The sequence below is a fragment of the Phlebotomus papatasi genome, chromosome 1 (assembly GCF_024763615.1).
Source record: "Phlebotomus papatasi isolate M1 chromosome 1, Ppap_2.1, whole genome shotgun sequence".
Lineage (NCBI taxonomy): Eukaryota > Metazoa > Arthropoda > Insecta > Diptera > Psychodidae > Phlebotomus > Phlebotomus papatasi.
The window spans coordinates 52,053,270-52,074,545 of record NC_077222.1 but is presented as its reverse complement, the minus strand read 5'-3'; the positions used below and the strand labels follow the sequence as shown (position 1 = coordinate 52,074,545).

The window sequence follows — 21,276 nt, the reverse complement described above, 5'->3', positions numbered from 1 at the left end:
CAGGGGACAACGGATAAACACACAAATGGGGTGTAGTTTGGATCACCCCACGGAGAATGCCCATCGCCGTCTGTTGTCTCTCGAGCGCGCTATGCCGCTTCTCAAACGATTGAGAGATTTCCATATCTTCCAGTCTTGGTCACCACCAAGGAGGAAGGCCTTCCCTTAATTCGACAAAATCTGGTGGAAAGACTTCCTTCCACAGATTGAGTCTGGACTCCTTCGGAGACAGAGTGGCAAGAGCTCTTGCGAGACTTCAGCCTTGGTCTTGGTTTTTGTGACCGTGGAGAAGATGCCTTGGTTTGGAAAGAACCTTGGACATCTCTCTACTGGAGATGATTTGTCTCCTCACTCGTGGTGGAGCAATTCCTGCTAAGGGATAGAGTTTATCCATTGTCGTGCCCTTTAGGCACCCTGTTACTATACGGGCGGTATCATTAAGAGCGACATCAACTTGCTTAGCGTGCGCGGATCTCTCCCATACTTCAGCTGCGTACTTTGCTACAGAAAATGATAGCGCAAGTGCAGAGTTACGCATCAGTTTTGGCTGAGCTCCCCACTGAGCGTTGACAAGTTTTCGCAGTAATTTATTTCGTGTCTTGATTTCTAACATTACTGCAGTGGGTCTTGTACGTGAGAGTTCGATCGAGAGTTACTCCAAGGTATTTAGGCGTGAAATTGTGTTTCAGGAGGTTCCCCTTCCATCTTACATTCAAGCGAGTCTTGGCCAACTTGTGACGCAGATGGAAACAACTTACCTCTGTTTTAGAGGGATTTGGCTTTAGTTGATTCTCCTTGTAGAATTTGGAAAATTCCACAAGGTAGGTCTCAAGCTGGGATCCCACGTCTTGAAACGTGTTTTCCTTAACAGCTAGAGCCAAATCATCTGCGTACAAGAAGGCCTTGGAAGGAGACGGTAGTGGCTGATCATTTGTGTAAATTTTAAACAAGATGGGAGCCAGAGCACTACATTGCGGTTGGCCATTTTTTGGAGTCTCCATCTGCTTTTCTGACCCCGGAACTCAAAAAGGAATCTGGGGTTCCCTAAAAGAACCCCAATCATCCGTGTGAGACCGTAGTCGTTTGTCAGGCTGTAGATCTTTGAGAGAAGGATTCTATGGTTTACTGTGTCAAAGGCTGCCGAGAGGTCGACGAAGGCAACACCTGTGATTTTGCCTTCCTCGATACCATCCTCAATAAATTGAGTGAGGTTCAGTACTTGACCAGAGCTGGATCTTCCAGAGCGGTACCTAGCTTGCTCTCCGATCAGCCTGTCCTCTACGGCAGGTGCAATCCTTTTCAACTGCATACTTTCAAACATTTTAAAGAGATGGCACGAAAGAGAAATAGGGCGGTAGCTCCTCGGATCATTGACATCTTTTCCGGGCTAGGTGAAAGTGGTTGAATTAAATTCAGAACCTCGTATGAGAATACTTTGGAATTGAATCCGAACATCGTCCTGAACTGCCAAGGAGCCAAAGATGTGAAACCTAGATGTCTCAAGTTAGGAATGCTATTAAGGACAAACGGTTGAAAGCAGTGTTGTACCTGAATACTTGCAAGGGCTGTAATTCAAGCTCAGAGTCGTCAGATTCATGGAGAAAAAGCGGGAATTCGGATTATAGATCACTTTAACAAAGTGTGCATAATAAGTATTGACTAATGTCCTCTGCAGTCTTGCCCGAAATGGTAATAAATCTGGAGTAGAACTTCCTTAAGCTCCAGTTTGTCATTACCGTCATTACGCACATGAACAGCATGAACATATCCGCTTATTTCAGAATATTGATCAATGTGAGCTATGTCTGACGTAGAGTCTAACATTATTACATAGAAACGCCAGATCTTTGACCTCTTGAAGTGATGTCTAACTTTAGGCCTAAACAAATTTATAATTTCGTTTCGAACTCCGTGTTCGAAACGGATTCCGGGTTTAATGCTTATGAAACCAATCGAACTTTGGTTTGGCTTCTAGGCGCCCTTTGCTGCACATCATCCCCTTCAACGCTATTGGTTAAAAGAGTTTGAGTGAATGAACAATGAACATTGTGGCGTAAAGGGGAAACGAATTTTGAAAAATACCGGGACTTCTGTGAAGCACCATAAAGAAACATCAACGATCGGTGCTATTCTGACCGGTTGACCGGTATCACAGAGGCAACCCGCCTGTGGTAACCAGTTTCCAGAGTAGCACAGCCACTCGATACAGAAAGGACACAGAAGGATACGGAGATCTATGATCTTTGTCTACTCTCAAATGAGAAGAAGAAATTATGGAGTGTTTTTTTGGATGGTACCGCTACAAGATGTCGAGTTTTGTGTCAAATAGCTCTGTGTGTCAAAGGTACGTGTGACTTTTTACTTCAACTTGAAGAAAACAATATGAAGCATATAATTTGCTTCAGAAGGTATACGCCAAAGCTGCAACATTGACAACTAAAAACTACCCGTGAATATTGGTTGAAAGGCTTTAAGAAAGACAACTTCAAGACTGAAAACAAGGAACGTCCCGCAAGACCAAAAAAAATTAAGATGCCGATCTGCAAGTGATACTGGATGAAGACTATTAGCAAACACAAAATCAATTTACAGTGACATTAAACACGACCCGCCAATGTATTCAAAAACATTTACATGCTGTGAAAAAAAATCAAAAGGAAGAAAAATGGGTGCTGCAGGCTTTGATCGAGAGTCAGTTAGAAGAAGTATCCAGTAACGAATTATGATTGGCGATGAAGAGATAACCTATTTAGAGAATTTCCAAATGAGAGTTTTCACTAAGTCAGTCCTGGGATTATGGACATTTTCGGGACCGAAAAAAAGCGCGTGAAATGGCATTACGCACCGAGAAAATTTGCATACCCTCAGGGGCTTTCTTTTGAATAAATCTTCCGTAGAACGAATTTTGCGCGGAGTGGAAGCAGTCAAGACAAAAAGATTCAACTGTTTAATAAAAATACAATAACAGTATTTTTGGCCAGAGTTCTTCAATAAATAATTAGAATATTTAAAAGATTTACCTTAATAAAAGAAATTAAAGTTTAATTTTGAAAAAGAAGCACAGGTTTTTCAAATTTCCCGCGTCGCAACATAGTATTGCAATCAGGCGTATTTCAAAAATGATATAATGAATTGACTCCCAAAAGTAGGCAAACTTGCATAATTTTATGTGCATAATTCCGTCAGGTACTTAATCCTGAAGTGCATAATGCCAGGACTGAGTTTAGATGGACCAATTCCGAGAAAACTTCTTCACCGAAAAATATGTTTTTGTTTTTTCAAAAGAAAAAATCTCCAAAAATAAGGTTTCAATGACTAAATTATTAAAAATTTTAATTGAAAACTTTAGGAAATATAGGTTTTATTATTGTTGTACCTTTATATTCCTAAGAGCTTAAATTAATTTTTTTTTAATATGCTGAAAAAAATTGAGAAATTATTATAGTTTTACAGTCTTCTTCATCCATGTAACCCCTTTAACTATCTTGAGAATGCGTAAATGAGAAAGGAAATATATTGAGCTTTTTTTTAAATAAGAAATGCAAGAATCTTTACGCTCGTTTTGCTCAGTACCATTGAAAAACATTATTTCATTTAATTAATCATCAAATAATTGCAATTTCAGCTAATTAATAACAATGCCAAATTGCTGGATGATTATTCTATTTTTTTTTTTAAGATGTTTGAGAAAATATTTAAATTTTTCACAAAATTATCGTTAGACTTTCCATACGATTTTAACCAATTGCATTAAGCACTTCAATCGATAACTCTATGAGATTAGATGTATCAGACAATTTCTACGTTAACTACGAACAGTTTACTTAGAACATTGTCTTAATTTCTGGTTACTTCTGTGTTTGTCCGTTGTCCCCTGCTTCATGCGAAACATGAAATGATGTCGGCAAGTCCGGTTGCCATTGACGTGGCCCATTTTTGGGAAAGACAAACTTAATTTTATGCCTCGACACAATTAATAGGCAAAGGAATAGGGCATGTACTCATGATGTGGGGGAGTGGCCTATTTTGTGGAGGGCGTGACAAATATTACTAAGCAAATAAAATCTTCAGAATTCAGACTTCAAGGAACCTTTCAGATTTTAATGAGTAGAAAATATGAAAAATGAAGGATGTCAAATGTAGCGGAATATTATAAAATTTTGCAGTTCGGTTAGCTGAGATTCTTTACAACTTCATTCAAAATTAATTGTTTTGTCAAGGTTTGTCAAGGACACTCAAGGACATTCAAGGAGGCTGAAAGAAATTTTTGTAATAGCAATTTAATAATTTACCTGATGCGTGTCTGTGGCACGAAATTGCTGAAAGCTGGCAAACATCTTGGGCAGAAGACGTAAGCAGACAATGACACTTTTGTTATTGGCCAAATTCGTCAAGCATCCCTCCACAAAGCGCATCCGGATGAATTTGTCCGTATTGAAGCACAAAAGAGTCCCCAATGCCTTTTCAGCTTCCAGTGCCAGAGATTCACCCAACTGTCCAATTTTGTCATCCTGCAGCAAATCCCAGAGAAGTGTATTACCCGGCTGACAGACATCATTGAGCTTGAAACTTCCTCCTTGTGTCGTGGTGGACGATGCTGAGGAATTTGCACTTTCCTGACTCGATTTCTCCACACTCTTAGCCACAACCTTTTCACTCTTTCCCAAAACACTGGCAATTGTCCTGGATCTGGGTAAAGTAAAAGCCGCCAGACAATGTCCTCTGGCTGCCAATTGTTCCAATTCTTCTTCACATGGAGAATCTTCATCATCGAAATCTGCCATATTCTTCTCAGATTTATTGCTCATTGGTGACGAATAACTTCCATCATTCTCAGCGCCACTCAGTAAATCCATCAATTGCCCCTCGGAAATGGCCCCAATAAATGATCCATCTGAATGCAAATGACTGAGAACAGCCGATGGTAAATGTGTCTCACTACAATCACTATCATTCCCCACAACAGCCCCATCGCTATGCGATTCCCCATCTGACATCTCAGCGATCTGCTGCATTTGCTTCTTCGACAGAACACGCATCTTCCGACGCTTCCGCAGACGCTTTCGCATCACAGAAAAATTCTCCGAAGCATCGAGACCATCATCACTGCTAGATCCATCTGGCAGAATGGATATTCGCTGACCCATTATGGTCAATGTAGGTGGAATTCCCTTCTCACATTCCACTTCATCGGCAGCATCAGCCTCAACTTTCGTGCTCTCTGTTTTCGAGGGAAGAAAAGCATTTTGTTTTCTAGGAGGTTTTTTTTATCAATTTCTCTTGCATAATCAGCATAAATTTCAAAATCTTTTACTATTTCCTTTTCCCCCTTTTTTTATTTTTTTTTTACTCAAAGTTAAGCACAAATTGAATCACTTTGTACATTTTATGATTATTATTATTTGACAAATGAGATGCAAAACATTGATAAATGATTTAATAAAACCGACATATTGAGAGATTTCAATGAATGATGAATGACATGAGTTGGATTTCGAAACCACAATTAACTTCTTCTTCTTTTTTTCCAATCAAATGTTCATTATATGAGAGTACAAAAGAAGCAAAAAATTGCATCTTGGAATTTTAAACTTGTTTTAACACTGTTTGGTTTGTTAATTCTAATTTTTCAAATCAGTCGATTAAAATATAAGCAAAATAAATAAATTAAATAATGACGAATTTAATTTTTCACGTGTATTCGATAGTTTACACAAAATTATAATTAATAATTTCACCAAAAATTCTTAGAAATCAATCAATTTTAATTGATAAAATTCTGCGAAATGAATTATGTTTAAATACCAAGGTCAAAAAAAGTGCTGAATTCTCGTTAATCGAGATAAACACCCATCAATCGATTGAATCAAATTTTCGTGAATACAATTCCCTGAAAAAGCGCAAATTGAGCAAATGGGGCTAAATTAACAAGTACTAAAAGAAAGAAACAAAAAGTTGGGAAACATGGGGCAAAATGTGACATGCTGAATATTTCAAAATTATATAGGGTGGCGGCATTACTTATGGCCAGGCCAGTCTGTACTTGTGTTCTCCTAACAAAAATCTTAAATTTTTTCTCATAAATTGATTTCAAAGAACTACAAATTTAGGAATATTTCATGTGCTATCATTAAACGAAACTTTTAAACTAATTTACTTTTATATTCAGGTAGAATATTAATTATTTTGTGAAAATCATTTCAGTGATGCGCCCGATGATTAAAAATACGTCAATTCGTTAAGAAATGTATTAACGATCTTTCAATTTTTAATGACTAAATTATATATCTTCAAATAAAAATATTTAGTTCTATTTTTCAAAACTTCTTTTCTTAGTAAATATATTTCCTAATTTTACTAAATTTTTAAGATTTTTGAAACAAAAAATGTTAATAAAGACAAGGCCATAAGTTTATAACGAAATTGTTAAGATTACTAACTTGTGGCCGTGACATTTGACGCGTGCTGCCCTCACACGACATGTATTGCAATTTGATTTGGAGAGTTGTCAATCGCATTGTTTTCGTTCAGTGAATTAGGGTTTTCTAGCAAAAATCTAATAAAGTTTAAGGAACGCGTTGAAATCGTAATATAAAAAATTGCTTATAAATAAGTTTTGTGTTTGATCTCATTGTTTTTTCCCATGAACTTGCATTTTGCTGTAGATAACCTAACTTTTTCTCCTCTTAGGACCTACAGTAGACTCTCTCTCAATTGGGCATTTGGGGCAAAATGTCGTCCAGTTTATCGATAGATTTGAGCGTCAATGCCTTTGTAAATTCCACAAAAAGCGCTCAATTATAAAGAATCACGATAAAATAAGAGGAACTACAGCAAATTTGAGCAAATTTGCTTCATAATTAAACGTGAAAATTGTCAACAAAATTTTGATTGAAAAAGAGCCGATTGAGTGAGAATCTACTGTAACACCAATTAAAAATAAGAAAAAAACAACAAAAGAGCCCTAATAGTCCAATCCAGAGGGTGCGAGGATAATTGAGAAACATTGAGGTTATTCCAGTTCTTTCAGCTGTACCACATTCCTCAAGCAAAACTCTACAATAGTCTCCGGAAAGTCTCTGGGAGAAAATTCATCACGGAGGCTTTAACAGTGTCTCTAGGAAAGGAGACAAATGAGGATATTGTAAGAAGGTGGCTGCTTCATGCAGCCAAATATGTCTTTTTTTTCATCACGAAAGACAGATTACCGGTCACTGTGAAGGAGAATCACTATTAATAGTACAGTGCTCGATTATGACGAAAACCTATGAAAAACTATTATAAAAACTATGTAAGTAAATAATAAAAAATATTGTATTACTTAAAATCTCTTCCTTTTCTTTTCTACTAAAATTATTTTATTACTAAGTCAGTTTTATATCATTTAAAATTGTGGCCATAAGTTATTCCACGAGTGGCCATAAGTTCGTAAAAGAGGCCACAAGTTATGAATTTCACATGCTCGGAAAAATCACATATTTTCCGACGGTTTCCGGATTTTCCTTGTAAATTCATTTGAATGTATCGAAAGAAACTACATGAAGGGATCTTACAGTTAAAATGTTGCTTCAATTGATTAAAAAGGTCAGCAGCTATAAGCAGATATGTCCTTAATGTGGCTATATGTAATGCCTGCTGCACCCTACATAAGAGTGGCAGAGTCTTTCATGCTGTGGAAAATGCTGAAACTCGTGACTTAAAATGCTATTTACCTCAAAAGTATTTTCGAATCATTTATTGTTTACCTGTTGACAATCGTTTTGGACCGATTAAAGAAAAATTACTTATCGTTTCATAACTTATTAGAAATTCCAATGCCTTTCCAAAGAGCCCAAATATGACCTATTCAATTGAAAAATACGTTCTCTAGAACCTTTTTAATCTTTGATCTTAAAAAAAAACATTTTTAGAATTGATGAAACGATATTAGGTGAGATTCTTAATAATCTCACTTATTATAATAATCACAAAATCTCATATCCTGCGATCGGGCCCAAACTTTTCCAAAATGTCTTTTGCCACTTTCTGATCACGAATATAAGGGTGGTTGTAACGTTTCCGGCCACTCTTTTGAGCATGACAGCTCCCGAATTAATGGCGTCTACAGGCTAGAGAAATTTATATTCATGTTGAAGAGTTTTCCTACACAAACGTAGGGAATTTGTTTCAAAATGGACATAAATTTCTCTAGAGTGTAGAGGCCATAAGATAGATATCGACTTGAAGATTTTCGGCAATGGTTATATTTCGGGCGGGAACTTCAACTTAATGCTCTGACTTTCTACATTCCTTCGCGTAAAGTTCATGGAAATGAAAACGCAGTATCTCCGGTTCTATTTCACCAAATATGATGAAGTTCAAATAAAGTCTATCACAAAACACTACATCTTTCCAGAACATTTGAACTTAGCAAGACCAACGCTAGGGGCGCCACAGTGGAAAAACCAATTTTCATATTACATAAACTCAATTATCTCGACTCTTGCTCAACCGATTTTGATGATTGTTTCGGCATAATTATATCTGTATTTCGTCCATACATCATTTTCTTTGCTTAAATTATGTCATCTGTCCGGATTTGTCGTTTACTGATATGACCATTTTACTGATGTTATGATCCTGCCTGAGAAGACTATTGTCTCAAAATCAAAAGAGCGGGCATTTTGCCAATGCAGAGCATATGCTGCTTTTACTGTTATTTTTATTGTTCTTTACTGTACGAGTCCCAGATAATAAAATTTTACTTTTAATTAAATTTCAATGTGTATTGAATACTCTTTTAAGTACCTTCATAAATCAATTCAAATTTATGAAACTGTGAACTTAATATCATGAAAACACGTAGTGCGACTTTTTCATTTTTGGAAATATTTTTATAGAATTTTTATGCGGATATTTCACAAATGCCCTTGAATCATTCATAATGAATAAGTGAATGATACTTGAGAGTATATCGACGACTCAGAATATAAATTGAACAACTCGATTTTTTATTACAAAATTCGTTTTATTCACATTTTGGATACTTCTTTATAGTATAAAGAAGCAGGTCCCGGGATTTCGAGATCGTAATATTTAGGAATTTCGGGATCTTGAAATCCCGTTTTATCAATGGATCAATCCCGGGATTAATCCCGATCCAAAAAAGGGCTGAAATCCCTGGATTTCGGGATCCCGAGATTCCCGTATTGGAGACCCTATAGGCAGAAACGTCAGTTTTATTAAAGGAAATTTTTGACGAAAATTGCTTTTAGTGTGTAAACACCATTAAAGATTATCCAGGCGGATAATTGACCATGTCTGAAAATACCGCTGAATCATTCCCCATAATGTTTTTTCAAGGTCAAAGGTTAAAAAGGTTCTAAAGATCTTATTTATTGACTAAATTGGAAAGGTCTTGGAATTTCCGATAAAGCTGAACCATATCCAAGCAGTTCTGAACTGGTAATGAACCGGTTATGAACCGATATGCAATTTTTGCCCAACAATCAATTTTATTACTTTTAAAACTATTTTGTGCGATCTTTTGGGTGATTTATGAAACAGATTAAAATCGATTGAAAATCTCTAAACGGTATATTATATATGCAAAAGTACTTTAGATATATAGAATCTAAATCACTAGAGTTCGTGCACTTCACGAAGCCTGGGACGTTTTTCCATCCCTTTTTTTAAACCGATTTGACAAATTTGGTTTCATTGAAATATCTTAACTCTTTCGTCTCTTTTGGGACTCTGAGTACCCAAAGCAGCATATGAATATTCTATGAAAAACGATGTTTTTAAATTATTCATAACTGATAAAAATCCTATTTTTGTGGATGATTACAAACTATAAGGATGTCCAAATGTAAGATATTTTTTGTAGGACCTCAATTAATTCCTGAGCTTAGATATTTTTGATTAAAAAATGATGAAATTGGCTTGCAGCATATGCTGCGGTCCGGAAAGAGTTAAAATACCAAATTCGAGTGACCCCCCTCTTAAAAGGCATTGAATAAACGAGCAGTATAAAGTCAAATTTGGTCAGAAAAAAATTGGAAATGATCAGTAAAAAATTTAAAAAAAATGGTCAGTAACAAATAAAAAAAGGGCAGTAAAAAGTTGAAAAAGAGCAGTAAAAAATTGAAAAAGAGCAGTATTTTATCAAAAGCGGTCAATAAAAAAATGAAAATTGGTCAGCAAAAAATGAAACATGTTCAGTAAAAAGTGGTCAGTAAAAAATAAAACGCGATCAGTAAAAATAAAAAATGATCAGTAAAGAATAAAAAGTGGTCAATAAAAAATAAATGTGGTCAGTGAAAAATAATTTTTTACTGCCCACATTTATTCTCCACTTTTTATTTTTTACGGACAACTTTTTTTTATTTTGCTGCTCATTTTTAATTTTTTGTTGACTAATTTTTATTTTTTTACTGCACGTTTTTAATTTCTTACGGACAACTTTTTTTTATATTTTGCTGCTCATGTTTAATTTTTTGTTGACCAATTTTTATTTTCTGCTGCTCGTTTTTAATTTTTTACTGACCAATTTTTGTTTTTACTGCTCATTTTTAATTTTTCACTGCTCATTTTTAACTTTTTACTGACCACTTTTAGTTTTTTACTGACAAAATTTTCTTTTCTACTGCTCATTTTTATTTTTTTGCTGATCACTTTTTAATTCTTCACTAATTAATTCGAATATTTCTACTGATCAGTTTTAGTTTTTTACTGACCACTTTTTATTCTGCTAATTTTATATTTTTGGCTGCTAATTTTTAATTTTTTACTGCTTACTTTTTTATTTTTTTGCTGATCAACTGGAATATTTCTACTGCTCATTTTTTAATTTTTTACTGATCAACTCGCATATTCCTACTGATCAAATTTAATTTTTTGCTGCCCACTTTTAACATTTTACTGACCATTTATTTTTTCCCCTCTTAAAATACCCTTTTTTAACCTATTTTTAACTTCAAGATGATTTTTGATAATTTATTAAATTGATATTACGCGTAATTTACCCAAAAAATTGTGAAAAAGCATTTTTTCACTTTTCTACTTCTCGGGACTTTTTGAGATTGGCAATGTCTACATTTTGTCTGACTTTTAGGCATATTATCTAAGCTAATCGTCAAGCTCATGCTAATCTTACACTGAGAAAAAAAGAGGGTGCAATTATCATTTTTTCCTCATAACTTTAACACTTTTTAGGTGTAAAAAATATATTAACATTTTTTAATGTTAATTTTACACCTTTTTAAGCGTAAAATTAACATAGAAAAGGGTAATTTTAACCCCCAATACACCTAAAAAGGTTAATATTTACACCGATTTTGGATAAATACTGCAGGGTAAAATTAACATTTCCGGAATGTTATTTTAACTTTTTCGGATTTCTCTCAGTGTAGAGATTAAACTTGAACTGTAAAACATCAGGCAATGGAAATTCATGCAGAGAATCTAATCCCTGTTCCTGATCCTAAATAACCTCGAGGATCAGCCTAAATCTATATTAGGCTTAAGGTATGAGTTCAAGTATTTCATGTATTCCACAAAACTGGATGCTTTGCCACTCCTTTTATTAAAATTTTCACAAAAATTAAATCTTTTTAAATAAAATTTGAAATTAAAATTTTCTCCCTGCTATCAATCTCGCTATTTTTTTGGTAATCTTCGTTTGAGAGTAAAAGCCCCAGAGAGAAAAAAGTTTTACAAGAACAACTTTCTAATTTCTGCAATTCCCAGAATCACCTTCAACTGACGTTATTCAATAGGCGCCGGGAGAGACCAGTGATCTTGGAAGTGTAATTAAAATTTACACTTCCACGATACCAATCTCTCTCTCTCTAACTTGTTATTTTGCAATTTTCTGAACTCACCATCAGTGGTTTCACCGCAGCAATTCTTGTGCCTGGCCTGTTTGCACGGAGGAGCTCCGGAATCTGATCCTTCCACTTCAATTGGACTCTTTCTGCCCTCGGAGCTATCTTCCTCCTGTTGCTCCTCTTCGCTGTTACTGCCCTCGATGCTGACACTGTTCTCTGAGCTGGAAGCCACTGTTGGGACATTGCGCATTAGGGATGTTCCGGCAGTTCCACTGGCTCCAGTGACACTTCCACTGCCGAAAAAACTGTCAACACTGGACTGACGACAGCTGTCACGGGACCAAATGAGCTTGGTCAGGGCGGAGGCTATGTAAATGCTCTGTTCAGTGTGCTCCTTGGGATCCAGGCGACACAGAAGTTGATAGAGATGCATAGCTGGCCGTGGAGCCAGATTTTTCACCAGGGAGGGAAGGATGTCGTAGATTGGCTTGGAGCAGTGCTTCAGCTGAGCTGCCTGCCAGATGAGATTGATGTGATCTTCGGTGATTTGATTCTCCACAGCCAGGAAATTCAGGACAATATGAGATTGCTTGATGACTTCCACGTGCAAATTGGGCCCGAAAAGATGCGAAATGATTTGATTTTCTGTCAACCAATCTGCCAATTTCTGTCCAACCACCTCAACTTCTGCCACAGTGTCCGAGGTGCAGATGTCATTGAAGAGATTGATGTGAGCATTGATCTGAGCCATTCCGGAAAGGCGCATAGTGAGCGTAGTGGAAGTGAAGTACTTGAATGCCAGCGTTAATCCTTCCATGTCAAAGGTAATTTGGGAATCTAGGGGATCTTTGATGGCTGCCCACATGAATTCTGCCATGGATTTCGTAGCTGGTGACCTTAGGTCCTGATCATTGAGTTTGCACATGTACTGCAGCACCTTGATGCGCAGGGGCACAAAGAGCTGTGCAATACTGCGATAGTTGAGCCAGAGTTTGACATTGGAGATGGCAGCTGTGATGGCATGAGCTGTGGACACGGGCAGATTGGATTGTTCGAAGCAGAGTGCCATGGCAGCAAAGCCACCACAATTGCAGAAGACAGAGACATTTCGGAGGAGAAAGGCAGGGATCTCATTGTCATGGAGATCACAGAAGATGCTCAAGCTATTGGCATCCTGGGCAGAAATATCATCCAGGCGCGAATGCACCCCATGCTTATAGGCCACATAGAGGGGAAAATTGAGGAGGAAGGCCTTAGAGATCACAATGAGAACCCTTTCGAGTTCCGGAAGGCTCCATGTGGAACTACCAGCCTCTTTGGGCTTCACCACATTGGGCACAGGGGCAACTGGAGATGCTGGCTTAGTCTCCTGCACCTCTCCAGCCACCTTGACATCCTTACCCTCAGCCCCATTTCCCGGCTCTTCCGGATTATTATTATTTGTCTGACTCTCCTCGAGAATCGCTTTGATATTCTTCAACTGGGAAATGGTCAAGCATATTATGGACTGGACAATTAAATTGAAACGCTCGAAATTCTTCACATCCCGATAGCAGCACATGCACTGTCTGAAAACCGAAAGAAAAATCCCCTGAAAAACCCCATTCCGGAAACCCAGGGGAAACACCCGCCCAGAAAGCCAAAAAAAACTTCCTTTCCTACCTCTGTGGCCAGGTCTGAATGTAAGCAAATGCAATGTCCACCTCATTCTTCTGCAGATGCTGGTGCTTGAGTTCGTTGTTGCTGATTCTGGTCTCATCTGCCAGCCACAGGGGGACACACAAAAGAGAGATGCCCATGTCAATTTTTTTTCTAATGCACTTCTTTCTCTTCTTTTCAAATGGGAATCCCTCCCAATGCAAAAACTCGTGTTTGACAGATGAGACAAAGAAAAAAACTTTTCTCATCTCCATCCCTCAAATTCCCCAACAAAACCACTCAATAATCCCTGATTCACCCTCCTAGGGACACAATCTCCCCTTTGGCCCCAATTTTAGCCCAAAAAACCCGCAAAAACTGCGTAAATATTGACGAAATATAACCAAGATTGACCCCAACATTTTCCCACTGACTCCCACCCTGAAAAAAAACTTCCAGACATACCCACTATCACCAGAAATCCCTCAATCCCTTCCCAAAGAGCCCCCCAATGGACAAATATCCCAGGATTTCACAGTGGTAGCCCCAGAAAATGTCCTGAAAACTTTGGGGCTTGTCACATCACAGAAGAAAACTTACGGGTGGTGAGGAGATGCAGAAAATCCGCGCACACGTCGCACATTATCACTAAATGCCAACCCCTTTCACCATTGGTGGCAGAAAGTCACTAAATTTCCACCTGTACACGCTAAAATCATTCACTATTTCACTAAAAACCACAAATTCACTCTTCACGTTTACGTTTTTTTTTTACTTGCAATACCACTGTGAACTTTACAATTCGACTGACAGCTCTTACTTTATTTCAAAATGGCAGTTGGGTTGCCATGTTTTATTGCAAAATATCGAATGAGGCGAGGTGCCCTCTGTGAATGCACACGTTTCTTTCTAGTGCGCTATCATAGAGGGCGCTAAATAAAAATTCTGCAAAATTTAAATTTAAGAGATTTTGGAAGTTATTAAGAACTTTATTAAAACGCAACAGGTTAACTCAAAATTAATTGAAATTTTAAAGAAACTGCATTTTTACAAGTTGTTGTTTTAGTTTCAATTTTTACATGAAATTGAAAATTAAACAACCTCTTCTTGAAATACATAAAATAATTTTTGTATAATTTGAAAACAATTAGATATTAGATGCTCTCCAGAACAAGTCTGCTATGGTCACATTCTTCAACAAAAAATCATTTATTAAAATTATAAACTCTAGAGCAAATTGAACTCTGCAGTTGATTTTATAAAATATTAAAAATTTCAGCTTACCTGAATTAAAATGAAACATCTAGTTTTTTTTCAACTTTTTACAATCCTGGCTTTCAAACGATAGAAGATATCGACTTCCTGTCTGCGATGACCCCCCCCCCCCACAAATCAACATGTTCTATCGAATAGCGAACCAACTTATCCAAATCACACCCACCCCTTCCAACCCAACTCCTCCAAAAACATAATTTTTCGACTTACAGTAGACTCTCGCTAATTTGGCTCTTTTAAGATCGGGCTACTTTTTAATTCGGGCAGCCAGTTAAATTTGAAATCATTTTGTTGACATTTTACACATTTGCTTAGTCTTGTTAAATGAAGCAAATATGCTCAAATTTTCCATGATATTTCTTAGTTATGATTTTATTTTGCATTATGAAGGGTTTTCATGGAATTTAAGTTAAATATCGGTATGTAAACTTGATATAAGTTGTAGATAAACAAAAATTCGTTGTATTTCAAACAGTTTTATGCCCGAATTTTTCCTAAATTCGGGTGATATTTCGGTCCCAAATGCCCGAATTTGAAAGAGTCTACTGTATCTCAAAATTGGCCCTAGCGCAATTTCATTCAGTTTTGGAAATGTTTTAGAGGTAGTCCAGCTGAAAGATTCATCTTTTGAGACCTTTCACCTGAAAAATCGCCATCTTGAATTATTCAAGGTCAAAGGTCATCCACCTTGGAGGGCCCAATTTTCTTCTTCTTGGCTTTAAAGTTTTAGGCCGGACGTTCTGACAACATCTGCACAGTCGCCAAATTTTCAACGGATTTGGTTAAATTTGGACTTTTCTGGAAGTTCTTGAAATTCTGAACCCGACTGCATCGGTCACGTCACAATCGGTGATGGATCGGGAAAGTAACGGTGATACAGTAGACTCTCTCAAATTCGGGCATTTGGGACCAAAATGTCACCCGAATTATAGAGAACTTCTAGCGGCAAAGTCTTTGAAATGCAACGATTTTTTATTCACCTGCATACACATTGAGTTTGCATACTCATATTTGTCGTAAATTTCATAAAAACCCCTTAATAATGCAAAAACACATCAGAACTAAGACAAACCATGGCAAATTTGAGCAGATTTGCTTCATTTGACAATCATAATCAAACTTGAAAAATGTCAAACTTTTTTCAAATTTAACTGCTGCCCGAATGAAAAAGTAGCCCGATCTTAACCCTTTAACGACGAGTCACTTTTTACGGACTGAAAATCAACAATAAAAATTAAACTGGTAAACAGAATCAATGATAAGTCTTACATCTAGCCTTGGAAAGTCCAACAGAGTCTGATTCGGTGTATTTTGCGCTTCTATGAACGATAGGGACAAAAATAGCCCAAAAATTTAAGTAATTTTTCTGACAATACCAATGAATAATATTTTTCGCTTTAATGAAAAATATTACGTATGAATATTGTAATTTTTATTGCCAAAAGGGTTTTGCTTAAAAAATATTAGAAGTATAAAAAATAAATAAAATCAATTATAAATTTGTGAATTTAAAAATTCACCATTTCTGAGATTCAATATTTACTATATAGCAAATAGCTGGAGACTTGCAAAAAAATCCTAGATTCCTTCAACATTCTACTTTGCAAAAACGTACAAACATAAGAAAAAATAACTTTAAGTAGTCAGGAAAAATTATTTCCTTTATGGGACACCGGTGTTCCAATCGTCCTTAAAGGGTTAGAAGAGCCGAATTTGCGGGAGTCTACTGTAGCTCTATTTTAAAATACTGTTTTACGCACTTTTCCAGTCTTTTGATCCATATAAAATTCAAATGGTAAGAGATATCAATTTCCGGTCTTCGATGACCCCTCATCAAATAACATATATATTTTCAATTTCATCTCATCAAACGTAACTTCTTTATTTTCCCCCCTCCCCCTTCAAGCATTCTCTATCCCCCTAAAATACGTCAAAAATCAAGTTTTTTAAACTTTTCTCAAAATTGGCCCTTTCAATTTTGCTCAGTTTTGGATATGTTTTGGAAATAGTACAACCGAACATTTCGTCCTTAGATGCCTTTTATCAGAAAAATCGCCATCTTGAATTATTCAAGGTTAAAGACCTGATTTCACCTGATTTGGTTAATCAATTAATTAAAATGTTAATAATTTTTTTGACAAACTCTTCTTGAATAATTTTCAACTTTAAGATGGTTTTGTGGTGATTTATAGACAAACTTAATCCGAAAATAATTTTATAGGCACCAGAAAAATTTGCGAAAAGGAATATAAGGTAGAGCTCCTTCTCGGGAGTTCGAGCAGCTCGCAAAGCCTCGGACGCTTTGCCATCCCTTTTAAGGAGAATATTTCTTCACAGGAGACATTTCCCTATACAATCTTTTTTTATTAATTTGAAAGATGTTAAAAGTTCAAAGATTTATTACGAAGATCTAGAAAATTGCAGGAAAACTCAAGAGATAAGGATGGTTTGTTCTAGGATGATCTTCCTTAAGAACCTTCTTCATAAATTGTGCTTTAAAACAACTAACATAAGATAAACCGTTTTTGTCGAAAAGAAGTTTTGTAAAAAAAATTGTCAGATTTCTTAAACATGTCATAGGGTCGGAGGAACGTCTGTTTGACAGGGAACCCTTATTGATACTTTTGTCAAAATGTTGAAAATTATTTAATGTCTCTAGTAAAATATAAGTAATATAACGTTTTTTCTGTAATATACCATTTACTATAAACAGAGATGTTCGAATTTCATATCCCAAATGATATAGAGTAGGGTGTCAATAGGTGCTGACACGAGTTCTTAAAGTGTCAATAGACGTTCCTTTCACCCTATGCTCTAATGCTTTTCATACATACTTTTGGGGTTGGTCCCGGAACTAAAGTTGTTACCTTTGCTTACTTATTCAGTGGTACCGGTCTCACTCGTGGCGACAGTTTGGATCATTTTGCCCATTGTCCTTTTATATTATGGTATCGAGATTGGGTACAACTCTATATATTTTATATATTATATTATATATACTCTATATATGGGCACTCAATGGGTCAAGTGGTAGAGCACTCGCTTTATGATGCAAGTGTCCCGGGTTGGAATCACCTTTAGGTCACCAGGAATTTTTGTGGCGTTAAAGGTACATTACTCAGTTTACAATTTTCTTATTCAGTCTACAATGTTTCGTGACAAATGTCCATTCAAAACGTTTTAATTATTTGCACCGGGTGAGACTCGAACTCACAACTGTGGCAGTTGAGCCGGGGGTCACACTACCCAAGAGTCGCACGCTCTTATCAATTGTACCACGGACTCCCTTTTCCTGTATGGAAACTTTATTTTTTAAATTCATTTACTCAAATAACTCTACAAAAGTATCCTAAAGTGATCGAAAAGTATAGTAGGATTTCAATATAAATTAGAAAAACCTGTCTTAAAAATGTAATTTTCTTCATACTTTGGCATCAGACATGCTCCAAACATCTGCCCTGTGAGTATCAGACTCACCGGAGAAGTCGACCAAGCTAGTTATAACAATATATGTAATAATGTAAAAATCACACCTTAAGGTAAAGTGCCCTGAAGTCGACCGGTTCCTCAATTCGACCCGTAGAGTTATTTATTCAATTTATTTATATTTGCAATAATATTTGGCGTATGATCTAACATTAATAAGTCAATTATTCCATAAATAAATACGAATCAGTGACAATTTTATAGAAATTTACCATTAAAACTAAACATTCAAATATTGACCACCGATCGAGTCGAGGAACCGGTCGACTCGAGGGCATTTTATCTTATATATATTTTTTAAAATAATTTAAAGCAGCAGCCGCAGCAGCAGAATTTCTGTATGTCAGTTTAGATTTAGAGTTTGAGAATTCTAGATGTTAAAATAACAATATTAAATTGTTATTCCAAAATTTGCCATGTTATAATGCGATATAATGAGTAATAAATAGTAAAGTCTTTGACTAATAATGTTTTTGCCCTTTAATTCTTATCTTACTTAACATAGTAATATAATTACTTAGTAATAGTAGTATTTTTTTGCTAGTTTGGCTTATACGGTCTGTGAACCAAAGTTTCTACCGTTTACTTGGGGGAGATCGATTGTGAAGTCGGTTGGCCTCCGCAATATAATATTATGGTGATGATGGAATCAACATATTAATATTATTAATTTAAATTCTTTTATTCTAAGTTTCAAATAAAAACTGATTTTACTTCTCTCAGAAACTGTTCTATTTTACGGCCTGAAAACGGTCGGCATTAAGGGACTTTCAGGTACTCTACCATTCAGAAGAACTCTTCCTCTTTAATACAAAAACCAATAAAATTTTGAAAATTTGACATAAAACCCAACTGTAATAGACACATTATATTTATTTATTAATTTTATCAATTTTTTTTTATAAACCTGTTTCTAAAGTTTCCCTTAATAGGTATTGCTTTACAAATTAAAGTTCTTAAATATGTTTGCTATGAGTCACATTTATTAAAAAAAAATATAGGATATATTTAGTTAATAGGAAGCTTGGAATCGTACGAAGCATGGGCATTTTCCCCTACCAGGCTCCAGTTTACCTTTATTAGGATTATATTTTATAAAAAAGTTGTTTTTTTAATGTCTGTTCTTGGGAAACAATCGGTTTTAGAAAGTCCTAGTCGGTTAAGACAGGCATCATTAGTGCAAGAAATTGAACTTTTACGTTATCATATGATTGTATTACTATATTTTCTTTACTTATTATTTCCCAAAGATAGTCGTTCCTACAGTAGAAGTAAGATGAGTAAAAAAAAATGGAAGTAGTATAAGGCTGACATGGAAAATCAGGAATTAGTAGTTTCGGTATTTTAATCCGTTAGATCGACTTATGATGGGGGTATTATAAGATCTCAAGTCACTATCTTCATTGATTTGAACAGAAAAGTGTTCAGAAGAATTTTTTGTCATTTTTCTTAGCATTTTTTCGAAAACATGAGATCCCTCAGCTATCTAACAAACCATTTGTGTGCTAGTGCTAGATCAATCTCCTAAGGTCAAGATAAATGTTTCAGATCCTAAAAGCTAATAATGGCCTATACACAATAGAGAAATTTATGTCCACATTGAAGAATTTTTCCTGCACAATCGTAGCGTAGGGAATTTGCTTCAATATGGACATAAATTTTTCTAGTGTGTAGAGGCCATAAGACAAGCTTTCCAAAGATATATCACTTACCCAAATACCTTCAATGAAAGTTGAAATATATCACCAAAAACTTTAGAGTTCTCCTTTTCCCAGACTACGAAAAATAAATCAATTTCGCTTTTCTTCATCATAATTTTATTATTTTCTCATTTTCATCCTTAAAAGTACACTGTTACTCCACTTTGTCAGTGATTTAAAACTGAGACAATATATAGTTACAAATTAATTATCCTCGACAGAAGTATTATTTAAAAACTATCACAGCGTGAAAGGCATTATTAAATATATAGTAATTCGATATGAAATCATCAACAAAAAAATCCTCCCCATATTTCTCTGATTTTTGAGCCAAAAAGTGAAAATATTCGCTAGAAATCATTCATTCGATGTCATTTAAATAAGCACCCAGTCTTCAAGTGTTATAACATTGCCTAAATCTAGCACAGTAGATTGCAGTGGAGGAATCATTTGGTAATTAAAATGATACACAGAAGGAGATAATACAAAATAAACTATAACACACTTTCATCGAATAAATTCTAAGATCACTTTCACATATTCACTTCCCACAATTTCAAATAATTGTCTATGATTTCCTGAAACCAGGCCCTTTTGGTGGGCTCCTTGAAGATCACGTTAATGGACTTGAGGTCCAGCTGCAGGATGGCCTCATTGCCCAAAAGTTCATCGATGCTGCGCAGCAGGGACCCATTCCCGTGCAGCTTCAACAGACTGGCATAAGTGAAGATGTAGTAGGACAGCCTCAGCTTCCGGGCTGCCCATTTCTCCACTGTACTATTCCCACTGGCACACCTGATCTTGCCCAGGTGCTCAGCATACCATGGCGCAAAGTAATTGTACAAGTCCAATTGCGACAGTGCTGCGACGCCCTTCGATTTCAGACGTTCCTTGAGGTGCTGGTAGTTTCGCTTGTTGAACACGAAAACCTGAAATCGGTTGACAATTGAGTAATTTATTAGACAAGAACGGCAAGTTCAAGTAGAAAGAGTCTAACTGGCGGCTAAACTTAGATTTTAATATAGTTTATGTTAGGCTTCAGGAAAATTTCATAAAATCAAAATTCCCATCCCTTTCATTCTTTAAAGTTTTGTATATGACTATCCTACCCTTTCGCACTCATCTTCTTTTTTTCGAACATTACACGAAATTCAATTTAGTTTAATCCAATTTTGAATCCGTATGAGGAGGATAGACTTATGCAAATCTTATGAAAAAGAAAGGGACGCGAATTTCGGTTTCTTGAAATTTAACCGATCTAAAAGGTGTGCCGTGTACCGGACATCTTTTGGCTCCGGCACAACTTTTAGATCAGGAAAATTTCATGAAGTCGAAATTCGAATTCCTTTCTTTCTCACATGCTTTGA

The 21,276-nt window shown here is 36.0% G+C and overlaps 2 protein-coding genes across 2 annotated transcripts in view; both read right to left on the bottom strand.

Annotated features, from left to right (window-relative positions):
- The window catches only part of LOC129805960 (ubiquitin carboxyl-terminal hydrolase puf), a 40,579-nt gene extending 26,341 nt beyond the window's left edge, over nt 1-14,238 (bottom strand). The window contains exons 1-4 of the mRNA XM_055854254.1: nt 14,049-14,238; nt 13,473-13,569; nt 11,865-13,378; nt 4,293-5,221 (exon numbers count right to left, since the gene is read on the bottom strand). Of these exons, the coding sequence (XP_055710229.1) occupies nt 4,293-5,221; nt 11,865-13,378; nt 13,473-13,569; nt 14,049-14,091 (2,583 nt within the window). The 5' untranslated portion in view covers nt 14,092-14,238. The remainder of the gene's footprint in view (nt 1-4,292; nt 5,222-11,864; nt 13,379-13,472; nt 13,570-14,048) is intronic.
- A 5,771-nt stretch (nt 14,239-20,009) lies between these two features.
- Nucleotides 20,010-21,276, bottom strand: part of LOC129805949 (torso-like protein) — a 38,438-nt gene continuing 37,171 nt past the window's right edge. The window contains exon 4 of the mRNA XM_055854243.1: nt 20,010-20,838. Coding sequence (XP_055710218.1) covers nt 20,443-20,838 — 396 coding nt within the window. The 3' untranslated portion in view covers nt 20,010-20,442. The remainder of the gene's footprint in view (nt 20,839-21,276) is intronic.